The 11,679-nt window shown below is 32.6% G+C and overlaps 1 protein-coding gene across 24 annotated transcripts in view; it reads left to right on the top strand.

Moving 5' to 3' along the window:
• The first annotated feature begins 1,848 nt into the window (after positions 1-1,848).
• LOC145306520 (salivary peroxidase/catechol oxidase-like) overlaps positions 1,849-11,679 on the top strand; it is a 48,529-nt gene continuing 38,698 nt past the window's right edge. For 23 of the 24 annotated variants that reach the window (XM_080148691.1, XM_080148689.1, XM_080148690.1 and 20 more), the window contains exons 1-5: positions 4,056-4,222; positions 6,856-6,921; positions 7,343-7,397; positions 7,793-7,881; positions 9,849-9,955. In XM_080148691.1, the coding sequence (XP_080004817.1) occupies positions 4,097-4,222; positions 6,856-6,921; positions 7,343-7,397; positions 7,793-7,881; positions 9,849-9,955 (443 nt within the window). In that variant the 5' untranslated portion in view covers positions 4,056-4,096. Of the gene's footprint in view, positions 1,933-4,055; positions 4,223-6,855; positions 6,922-7,342; positions 7,398-7,792; positions 7,882-9,848; positions 9,956-11,679 lie in introns of those variants that run through there. The other variant, XM_080148678.1, reaches the window with a different exon arrangement.

The raw sequence follows: 11,679 nt of genomic DNA, 5'->3' as shown, positions 1-11,679 counted from the left end.
TTAATGGTATAAGTAATGAAAAGACGCAAAGAGTATAGAAAATGAAGAAAAAGTACAAAGAAGAAATTTTTAATTTAGGTTAAATACATATAATATTAGTATGATAAATTTTTTTTTTAAATCCCTTGTCAATTAAGATCTTCAAAATAGGCAAATGCTGAATTTTTCAAAATTTATTTTTTTGGGTGGGGGCAGGGGGCTGGGCGCGACCGCAGTCTTGTAATAAGTAATTTTTAATGTTTAGAATTAATTATATTTATTGGATAGCTTTGTTATGGTATGGTTTGTAATGTGAGAAAAAAAATTTTCTTCCTTAAAAAAATTTTATTTTTAAATCTACAAAATCATCGTAGCTGTTTGCTAATTTACAAAATTAATGCCACCCCATTTATTATTTGTTTTTATTTTTTTCTTCTGAAGTACAAATGCCACGTACGAATTTCGACAGCTGGCTTTGGTTAAGCTGTTTTTATCACCTTCGGTTAAGTCTTAACTGATGTGAACATTGGTTTAGCTTTAACTTATGTTATGACGTCACACATCGGTTATCATGATCAGTTAAATTTACTTCAGTTTGGTCTATGAAACACTTAACAGCACTCTTAACTTATGTCTAAGCTGCTAACCGATGTCAATTTATTTTATGAAAACGGGGTATAGATGTAAAATTATAACTTGAAGCTATTTAGTATTTACGTACTTAAATCATAGCAGCTGATTATTCTTTGTTTATAATTCTAGATTTTTTTAAAAAATACATAGCAATGAGTAGCTAGCTGAATATATATTTTTTTTTGTTTCAAAAAAATCAAATAAAAATAGTTAATCAAATTGTTTTTACTTAAAAATAAGTAAGTCGTTTTTTAAAGACAGCTTTTTATTAATTTTTTAATAAACTTCAACTATTGATATGGTTTGGCCCGGATTATGATCAGGGATAGAAAGATAAGATACAGATTTTAAAACTATTTGGAAAATGAGACTTAGTAAAGAGTGACTTTTTTTTCGCCAAACAATGTAATTTTATTTGTAAATCTATAAAATGGGGTTATTATTACAATCTCCTGCTATTTTTGTGTATGAAAACATTGTAATTGCAGCAAAAAATAAGAATATATTCAGGTTGGGTTATATTTCAGTTGTACTAAAATCGGTTGACCTACTGGAAAAAAAGGTCGACCTCTAAAAAGCTTTTGTGAACCGGGCATACATTATTGTAGAACATCTAGATCTCAAATTTAATAATTGGACCAATAGGAGGGTTTCAAATATTATAGAAAATTGGAGTAATGAATTGCTTATTACACTAGTACCCAAAGTTTTATAATAACGATTTCTTATTTGTTTGCCCAAAAACTTTGGGGACTTAATCTTAATGATTGGTAATCTTTTACCATCATTTAATCTTAAATGATTGGTTCATTAAGTTAATTGTTCAACCATTTCAACCGCAAATTTGAATCTACATTAGGGGCAATTTTGCAATATTTGAGGATGTACATCATGTTATCGGCCGTTATCTTATCCCTTAAGAACCTTTGCCATTTGTACAGTACATTTTAAAACTAGAATTAAGATAGTGGGGTCGACTATCCCCCCCCCCCCGAATAAAAATAAATCCCCCTCCCCCCCAAATTTTTTTTCTTTAAAATCTAAAACACGAAAAATTAGTTTGAACAAACCTCTTGGGGCAATGCCCCTAGAGGCTAGGGGCGAAGCCGCTAGTGATAATATAAATGTTCTAATTGGGTAATTGTGAATCTAGGCTTCTTATATTTATTTTTTGTACTATTGATAGTTTGTACTGTAAATTTATCTCCTAGGAGTTGTAGTAAAATCTGTTAGTCAGTGACAATTGTCCAAAGGATTCGGACAAATTTTATTTTCTGCCTTTAGATTTTTAGTGTTAAAAATTAATTTAAAGATATTAAGGTAATTTGATAAATCCTATTATATAAAGTAGTAAGGATTTTTGTCTGTAGTTTAAGATTTTGATAACTTCTGAACCGATTAGGTTCTCTATTTAGGGGAAGCTATACATAAGTCCCGGGATAGTTTAGACTGTGTTTTTCAGTCTTTGGATTGTTTTAAGCTTTTTTTTCTTCCTATCCCTTTATCATGAAAATCATTATCATGTAAGACTGTTTTTAAAAGTGAAGCTTTTCTATAATTAGAGTCCGTCCGTCCGTGTGTAATAAATCGGCTTTTCGATAATTTAGACAAGTTAGTTTTGTCCTATCGATTTCAAACTTTGCATGATGATTCCTGCAGTAATTAGGTACGATTTAGAAAGCGTAGCAACTCTATAATCATCACCAGAATGTCCATTTTTAAACATGTTGATCTTTAAATTTTTTACAACAAACTTTTTGTGATATAATCATACGATTGATATCATTTTTGGGGTATTGATTCCTATTATAATAAATAAAATGAGGTACAATATTACAAGCAACACTTATTTTTTGTAAATTCAGTTCTGACACTCTATAAGGCTTAATGTTCTCTGTCATACCATTTCAGAGCATCGCTTTTACGGATGTTGTCATCCTTGTTATTCTTAAAATTCAGCTTTTCTATAACTATGGTCGGTACGTCCGTCCATAAGTAATATCTTTTCGTTAATTTAGACATGTAAGAATATTCCTATTGATTTCAAACTTTGCATGGTGATTCCTATAACAATTAGGTACAAATAAGAAACCGCAGGAACTTTATGATCGTTACAAGAAAGTTTGTACGTCTACGTAAAATGTGCAGATTTTTTACTCTTTTGTCAACAATTTTTCATGTGACATAACTATCCAATTCATCTGATTTTTGGATTACTGATTCCTAGGAGGACATGGTAAAATATTATAAGCAAAGCTTTTCTATAATAAAGTCTTAAAAATATATGAAAGTTCTTAAACAATAACACGTATCTCAGCAGCTTTACAAATAAATAATTAAATTTTGTTTAAACTTATATATTTATATTCTGCTTATTAACTTCTGACACTCTACGAGTGGTAATATTCTTAGCATTTCAGAGCTTTGTTTTAATTGATGTTGTCATCCTTGTCTATTAGGGCGGGTAGATTTGCAATCTTTTTGAGATTTTCACATTAGTAGACATTGGTAGGAAACTGGGTCAATATAAAACCCTGTAAAACTTAAAAGGTTTTTTTAAATCTAAAAACAACGGGCGCGCGGGGGGTATAAAGTGCCTACCCACTTATAAAACCAAAAATTTAAATTCCTTCTAACACAGTTATGTTGCATATCAAAATGACCGCATTAAAATGCTGATTACGAATCTGAAAACCGTTTTGAAAAATATTGTTCCTAGTTCGAATAAGATATCATTAAGTACCTAAAAACAGCTGATTTAGTCAAAATTGTTTATTTTGGTAGGTTATTTGAAAATCATTTCAGGCTGGATCAATATTTTTTATAACTATTTTCAGATCTGTAATTAGCATTTCAATGCGGTCATTTTGATATTTAAAGGAATTTCAATTTTTGGTTTTATAAGGGAGCGGGCACATGTTATACCCCCCGCGCGCCTTTTTGATTTAAAAAATCCTCTTTCAAGTTTCACGGGGTTTTATATTGGCCCAGTAACCCTTGCCAATGTCCACTAATGTGAAATTCCAAAATCGACCCACCCTATTGTCTATTTCTTTATTTAAGACTGTAATTGTATAAAATGGTACTAATAGCATGTTGGCTAATTACACTTTCTATAAGCTCAGGAATATAATCAATGCATATAAGTACATATCATTATGATAAAGTAAATGGACTCTGTTTGTGTGTCCGACTGTAAGTGGGTACTGAAGGATCTCACTAACCACTAAACTGAAATGGTTCTCATTTACAGGACAGCTTCTTATAGGTCCTGTGTAGGTTTTAAGAGTGGATACTGCCACCCTCATAAGACAAAAAAAACATAACTAATTCCATCTATCAGAATTTTTTAAATTCTATATAGAAATTCTAACATATCAAATTAACGGACGGACCTACCCTAATTGAAGAGTAACTTCTCTAAAAATATGCATTATCTATAGTAAGGGGGCAGTATCCACCTCCCCCAAGTGGCGGGGTTGGTATGGGTAATGGAGGGGCTTATCCTGGGGGAGGCGGTTATCAAGGAGGAGGGGGAGGTGATGGTTGTGCGGTCATCATACCTGATAAAGTAAAAGGTGGTAAAAATCATCTGTGCATCCCTTGGAAGGTAAATTTTTAGTAGCAAAGCTATTTACTTTGTCTGTCCGTCAGTCAGTCATTTCGTAATGCTAGGGGGGGGGGGGGGTTATGATTTTCTTCAGCTATTCAAGATAGACAGCTAAAATTCTAAGTAATAATTTCTTTAACATATGTGCATCTAATATATACATTGTTTTGTCAGTCTGTCTGTCGGTCATGCTTAAAAAGATGTAATTTTTTTCCCATATCTTGATTTTCTTGAATTTATTTTTTTCATTGTTATGTTAAGCAAACATCTACTCTATAACAACTTTGTATCTTTGTCCATTTCATGATTTTTTGTTAAAGAAGTTTATCCTCTTTATTATTATGGCATGTTTAATGTTAATCTTTCTGATAGCTGAAATAACAAAACTCAGGTTCCCTTCCCTCCTGCTAGATGAGTGAGATGACCAATAAAAGTTGATCATATTAGCTAACTTAATTAAAGAAAAATTATTCCCTGGAAAATTTTGATGCACTTTTAATGGGTATTATTTTCTTTGAAACCTGTCTGTACGTCCGTAACATATAGCTGTGGTCGCAAGATTAAGCTTCTTAGAAACGTTACATTCTGCATGTTTTCACAAGGTTTCATTAAAATTTGTCTATTAACCCTTAACAGTCGGGCCCCTTGCCGCACCTTAATCAGTCGGGGGGGGGGGGGGGGGGGCGTTTAACGCCCCCCCTTATTATCTCAGTTCCTATTAGAGCTAGAGGGCTAAAAAATTTTGTGCATGTCCCCTGTGTTATGATGAATATCCGACCTTTTATAAGTCTAAGTCAATTTTCGCTTCCTTCACCCTTTTATTTAACAACCTTTGTTTTTAGGTCCTTTTTTACTTAAAAATTTCAAACGGCTGTAATTTTTTTTTATTTTTGAAGCTAGAAGAACAATTTTTTGCCGAAAATGTTTATTTTCATGTAAATTTTACATTTGAAATATCAAACATAAATTTCAGCGGCCGCAGCTGTACTTGGCAGCTGCCAGCCGCCGCAGTCGGCGGTCGGCGGGAAAACGGCGGCGGATCTTTATGAAAGGGATAGTTTCACGAAGTGCATTTAAAAAAAAATAGTGAACTGTAAGTTTTTTCTATTTTAAATAACGTAGTAGTGCATAATATAAAGTTATTGGTTAAAATTAAAAGATTTGACCAGGGATTTTCCTTAAATGAGTTTTTCATTTTATTTTCAACTTCGTTGCATGTTATATATCGCAAAAACTTTTTTGTCATAAATACAACTTTAGATAGCATTTACTAGTTAATAGAATTTAAAACTTTTTATACAACAAAATACACATAACAACAAAGAATGATCAATAAAATATTTAGTATGGTACTTAGAGTAGTGATCTTTTTATATGTCTTAGTAGAATATATTAGACATTGGATAGATATGATTGTGATAAAGAATTTTAACATTGACAAGACCAAACTTTTTTATTTGACAATATCTAAAAAAGTTAGTGATTTGCAACATAAATTACATGAGAATGGTCTTTTTATAATATATATATATATATATGTTTTATGGTTAGTTGGTATTTCCGCGTGAGATAATGTGTATATTGTAAGTAAACTGCACTGTTTTCTTAATTTGTTTAAAAAGAATATATAGAAAAACTGTCCTATAATGAACCGGACGTTATTTTTATGTTTTTTAAGTAACTTGTCCCAAGGGGAACCCCTGTTCAATTTTTTTATAACTCTTGTGAAATATGTGGAAAAAGATTCTCTGATATTGGTGTTTTGGCTATACATATTTGGAAAAAAATAGACCATTCTCATGTAATTTATGTGGCAAATCACTTTAACTTTTTTCGATATTGTCAAATAAAAAAAGTTTTGTCTGGTCAATGTTAAAAATTCTTTAACATATAATCATATCTATCCAATGCCTAATATATTCTACTAAGACATATAAAAGTTCACTACTCTAAGTACCTTAACTCTTTAAATACACTTCATAGAACTATCCCTTTTAATACATTATCTAGACATGTAAGAAAAGCTTAAGTTTAAAATTTGAAGTCTCTAAGTCAAAAATTGCGGCCACAGGAGCCTTTTAAAGATTTCTGGAGACCTGGAGGATCAGGACCTGCAGGATCATACCTGGAACCTGAAATTGACTTGAACACCTGTATTTAAGATGAGGATGTACTACTAAAGGATATTTTAGTAATTTGGTAAGATACAATGCTTTGTTTAAGTCAAAAAAATATTTTTGCTCTTTACCTGGATGACCCTGCCAGGTTTGCTGGCATCCTGTGCCCGCCAGGATGGAGATTTTCAAAAAATTCCAACTCTCAGTTATGTGTCATACCCATACTTAAAAAGTCAAGCAGTTTGGGCTCTTTATCTTTCACACACAGAAAATGAGATAGAAAAAACCGGATGGGGGGGCGTTCAACGCCCCCCCCCCCCGACCGTTAAGGGTTAATATGGGTGCTAGATCGAGTCCTTGATTTTTAATGTTTCGTGATTTCAAAGGTTACCTATTTCATCAAGTTTAATGTATACTTTTATGATACTAATCTATAGTAAATTTTTACCCAATATCCATTCATAATTTTGAGCTTTTTTTACATGTGGATGTAATCATCCTTTTTTATATTTATAGATTGTTGATCATTACATGTGGGAGGCTATTTTGACCCTTGATCTTGAGTCTGCACTAAAATCTGAGGAATTAGAAGTGGAGCTTTACCTGAGTAGTAAATTTTATAGTATTCCCAATAATAAAGAAAAATTATATTTTTCTAAGTACAGCTTTTATCTTTTTCACTAAATAAAAAGTAGCTGTGTGTTCAGTACCCTAGAATGTCACATCTTTTGGCCTACATAGTCTATTGACGTCATAGTAGAGGAAAAAAGAAAGGGAAGGGGGAAAAGGATGGTATAGGGTATTTCCTGACTTCAATATTATTGGAAGGTCAAAAGCAGTGACTTCTATCCCCATTTTGCTGGATCACTATTAATTATGATTGTTACCATTACTACTTAGGTCCTAACACTAAGAAACAATAGTTACACACACACAATACTAATGAAATTTTTCAAAACCTCATCAGGCATACTTAACTTCTTAATTGGAAATGTTGGGTTAGATTGAGAAAGAGACTGGGCAAGTGAAAAGTGCACTAGCTCCTGGAGACTATGTAGGTAAGATATAGATAAGTGCACTAGCTTCTGGAGACTATGTAGGTAAGATATATAAAAGTGCACTAGCTTCTGGAGACTATGTAGGTAAGATATATAAAAGTGCACTAGCTTCTGGAGACTATGTAGGTAAAATATAGAAAAGTGCACTAGCTCCTTGAGACTATGTAGGTAAGATAGAGAAGTGCACTAGCTCCTTTAGACTATGTATTTAGATAAGATATAGAAAAGTGCGCTCTCCTCTGAAGACTGTATAGGTAAGATATGGAAAAGTGCACTGGCTCCTCTGGAGACTGTAGGTAAGATATAGAAAAGTGCACTAGCTCCTCTGGAGACTATGTAGGTAAGATATAGAAGGTATTAGCATGTAAAATCTATTTTTATAATTTCTTTTATAGAAAACCCTAGTGTTGACTATCTGCACCGACTGGGTGAAGTATTGGCAAAGGTCACAAACAACTTGAAAAGAAGATTTAATTTGGATAAGGTTTGTGTTTACAAGTACGATAAAATTATTATTCATTATGGCTTCGAAACTGATTTTTAAACTGGATAATACCCGGTTCTTATCCAAACTGAAAAAAATCCTATATATTGTTTGTTATACAAGGCCCTCGGCTCCTCGGGGATTACATAACTGGTTTTCATTTTATTACATTTTTCATTTTTCTCTCCTCGGAATAACATTTCTGCTTTTTTTACACAAAGAAACAGATATATAAAATATGAGTTATGTTTTTAGTAGCGAGGCTACTCTATAATTTACTTAGTCCGTCCGTCCGTCCGTCCGCACACTATGGGGGGAATGGAATTTACACAGCTGCTATAAAAGATATAATGCTGAATTTTTTGACAACATTCCCATCATTAGGGAGCACAATCCTTATAATAAAGTAACAGGATGTTTGTGTGTCTGTCTGTGTGTTTGTGTGTTTGTTTGTACCGAAGGATCTTGCTAACCGCTCGGGTTCTCCTTAACAGGGTAGCTTTTCATAGGTCCCGGGAAGGTTTATAATTATTTTCTTGGGGGGTGGGACACCCCCAACTCCCCCCAAAAATGAAAAATACTCTCCCCCCCAATAAAAATTTATGTTAAATTTTTTTAACTAAAATAAAAAATTAGGGGGGGGGGGGGGCAACCACCCCTGAAAAAAAAGCTATATTTATATTTTTCACATTTTTCTCCATATCTTCAGTGTTTATGGTCCGATTTTCGAAATTTTTTCAGTTATAGATATCAAAATTAAATTTCCCTCCGTTTAAAGAAAATAACCATGACGGCCAGACTGTCTTTTTGCAGGTTTGTGGCTCTTTTTAAAGGGAGGGGGCGGAAATGACCCTTTATAAAACTAAAGTCAAAGGAACTCAATTGAATAAAAAGCTACGGTTTATAGATTTTGCATGGTAGTTACTTTAGAGAGGTAAAATATGGAACTGTGAAGAAACGGCGGTGGAACATCCGCTTCCACCGAAAATCGCCGTTTCCCGCCGATATTTTTTTTTGTCTTTTCTCGTTAAATTAGACAATTTTCAATCATCTGAGATAAACTTTTTTTTCTTAAAAATTTGCTTTATATTTTCACTTGACACTTCTAATATTTCAAATATGTCAATATTAAAAAAAACGCAAGAAAAGGCAAAAAAATCGGCAAGAAACGGCGGTTTTTGGAGGGAGCGGCGGTTCCGACGCCATTTCTTCAGTTCCATATTGTACCTCTTCAAAGCAACTGCCATTCCAAACCTCAGAGCTGTAACTCTTTATTTATTTGAGTTCCTTTGACTTTTAGTTTTGGTTTTAAAAAATGTCACTTCCGCCTCTCTCCTTTTTCACGTATTTTTCCTAAAAAAATGGTCCAGTTTTCCAAATTTTTTAAGTTAAGGGTATAAAAATTTAATTTTCTGTCGTTGAAAGAAAACAACCATGGCAATTAGACTGCCTTTTATCAGGTTTTTGGGTATTTTTATATGTTTTACATATTTCTCCATATCTTTGGTGTTTTTGGTCCAATTTTAAAACACAATTTTTCCCATTGTTATGAACATCTTTTATGTAATTTACTTTTACCGTCGTCATCATACAAAATAAAACAAGGTTTCGTGGGAGAGGTAGGTTTCGGGTAAAATCCGTAAAGGTGTGTTTAAGGCTTAAAAATAGTAGTAGAACGATAATATTCACTGAATATGTGTATTTCTTATTGAAAAAAACTATAGACAAAATTTTTTTTTTTTAAAGTTAACATAAATTTTTATCGTGCTACTACTGTTTTTAACTTATAACACACAACCATTACGGATTTTACCCGAAACCTACCTCTCCCTTTATTCTTGAGTTTAAAAATTACATTTTAAATCTACTTTTACGTATTCCAATCCACGATTTTTTGTGCTTCGCTAATTATGGATATTGTCATCCTTGGTTTTTGTGTCACCCAATACAAATTACTAATTTTTTAGATTGCCATAAATGAATTTTTACCAAAAATTGACACAACAAAAACGTGTATCCAGAAGTACTGCCCTCTGTACCTGTCCACCTGGGACTGTATCAGTTCTAAATACATGTAAGTAAAATTCTAGAACGTAGCTGCTTTTTAAAAACTCTCCCTCTATACTGTATAGTTGTTTTATTTCTATGAAAGTCATGATTCCGATTCCCCTTATTTAAACCCTATTTGTTAAACTTTAAACAGTTGGGAAGTTCAATCCATTTTTATAGAAGCAGAAATATAATCTATGATTACGGTTTTGACCCTCTAAAAAACGTAATCTACCATTACACTTTCCCCTCTCTTAGTGATGATATCATCAACGCCGATACGGTTTTTGAAATGTACCATTCAACTTTCAATAGAGGTGAAACTGGAATGGTACATTTATGTTTACATATCAGCGTATTCATAAACATTGATTCCCTTATTTAAATTGACATAATAGTAATGGTATATTCTATTTATCATTTTTATTTTGCATAATTTTTTTAAAAATTATAAATAGTATTTTATTCATTCCTACGATTAACATAATTTAAAAATAGTATGTATGATTTCAATTATGTCAATGTTAAAAGTGTAAACCACCATTCCAGTTTCGCCTCTCTTGAAAGTGGAATGGTACATTTCAAAAATTGTATCGGCATTGATGATATCATCACCAAGAGAGGCAAAATTGGAATGGTAGATTACAAAAATCATATCAGCGCTGATGATATCATCACCAAGAGAGGGGAAAGTGGAATGATAGAATACGTTTTTTTAGAGGGTCAGAACCGTAATCATAGATTACATTTCTGCTTCTATAAAAATGTTAAATTCCAAAAGAAACCTGTTTCCCTCAAAGTGCTTGGGTAAGCAAACAATTTTTTAGTAGCAAAGCTACTCTATAATTTAAAATGTTCGTATGTATGTCTGAAACGTTTTGGGGGAAACGTAATTTACCGACTCCTATTCAAGATAGACAGCTGAAATTTTTAGTGAAGATTCCTTTGACATATGCCCATCTAATCTATACATTGTTTTGTCCATATGTCTGTTAATTGGGTTGCTAGATCGACTCCTAGATTTTCAAGTTTTTGTGATTTTCTCAATTCCTATTCAAGATGGAAGGCTGAAACTTTTAGAGATTAATTTATTACATTCAAAATATTTTCACCAGTCTTTATTAAGATTTGTTAATTAATTGGGGTGCTAGATTGATTCCTAGATTTTTAGGCTTTCGTGATATTCTCTATTTCTATTCAGGATTGACGGCTGAATTTATCAGGGATTGAATATGTTTTTATTCTACAATTTCCATAAGTTTTATTAAGATTTGTCTGTTAATTGCGGTGCTAGATAGATTCCTAGATTTTTAAGTTTAGGTGATTCAAAGGTTGCGTGATTTTAAAGGCTTAGTGATTTCCCAATTTTATCAAGTTTAATGATTATTGTATGACACTGCTCTATAGTAATTTTTTCCCGATATCCAGTTATAATTTTTGAGCTTTGCTACTTATGGATGTTATCATATGTGTGTGTATTACTTAGTATATCTTTGGTGTAGGTAAGACACGCTGTGTTAGCCCCCCCCCCCCCTAAGATTTTAATGTGAAGAGGAGGTTTCTGTGCTCCCTAGGCACTTTAAGAGAAAGGACCTTAAGATATATGCTCAATCCTCCTATTTTTCATCACTGACTCATTATTACAATCTAGCAGCTACGCCCCTAGAGGACTCTATGGGCACTAGAGGTTAGAAAGTTGTAGTCTACCTCCTCCCTATTTTTTTGGAAGCTGTCTTTTAAAGGAGCTAT

This window comes from Acartia tonsa, chromosome 14 (genome assembly GCF_053477335.1).
Source record: "Acartia tonsa isolate MP-2025a chromosome 14, ASM5347733v1, whole genome shotgun sequence".
Taxonomy (NCBI): domain Eukaryota; kingdom Metazoa; phylum Arthropoda; class Copepoda; order Calanoida; family Acartiidae; genus Acartia; species Acartia tonsa.
The sequence above is the reverse complement of the archived record's forward strand: the minus strand, read 5'-3'. Positions and strand labels throughout refer to the sequence as shown.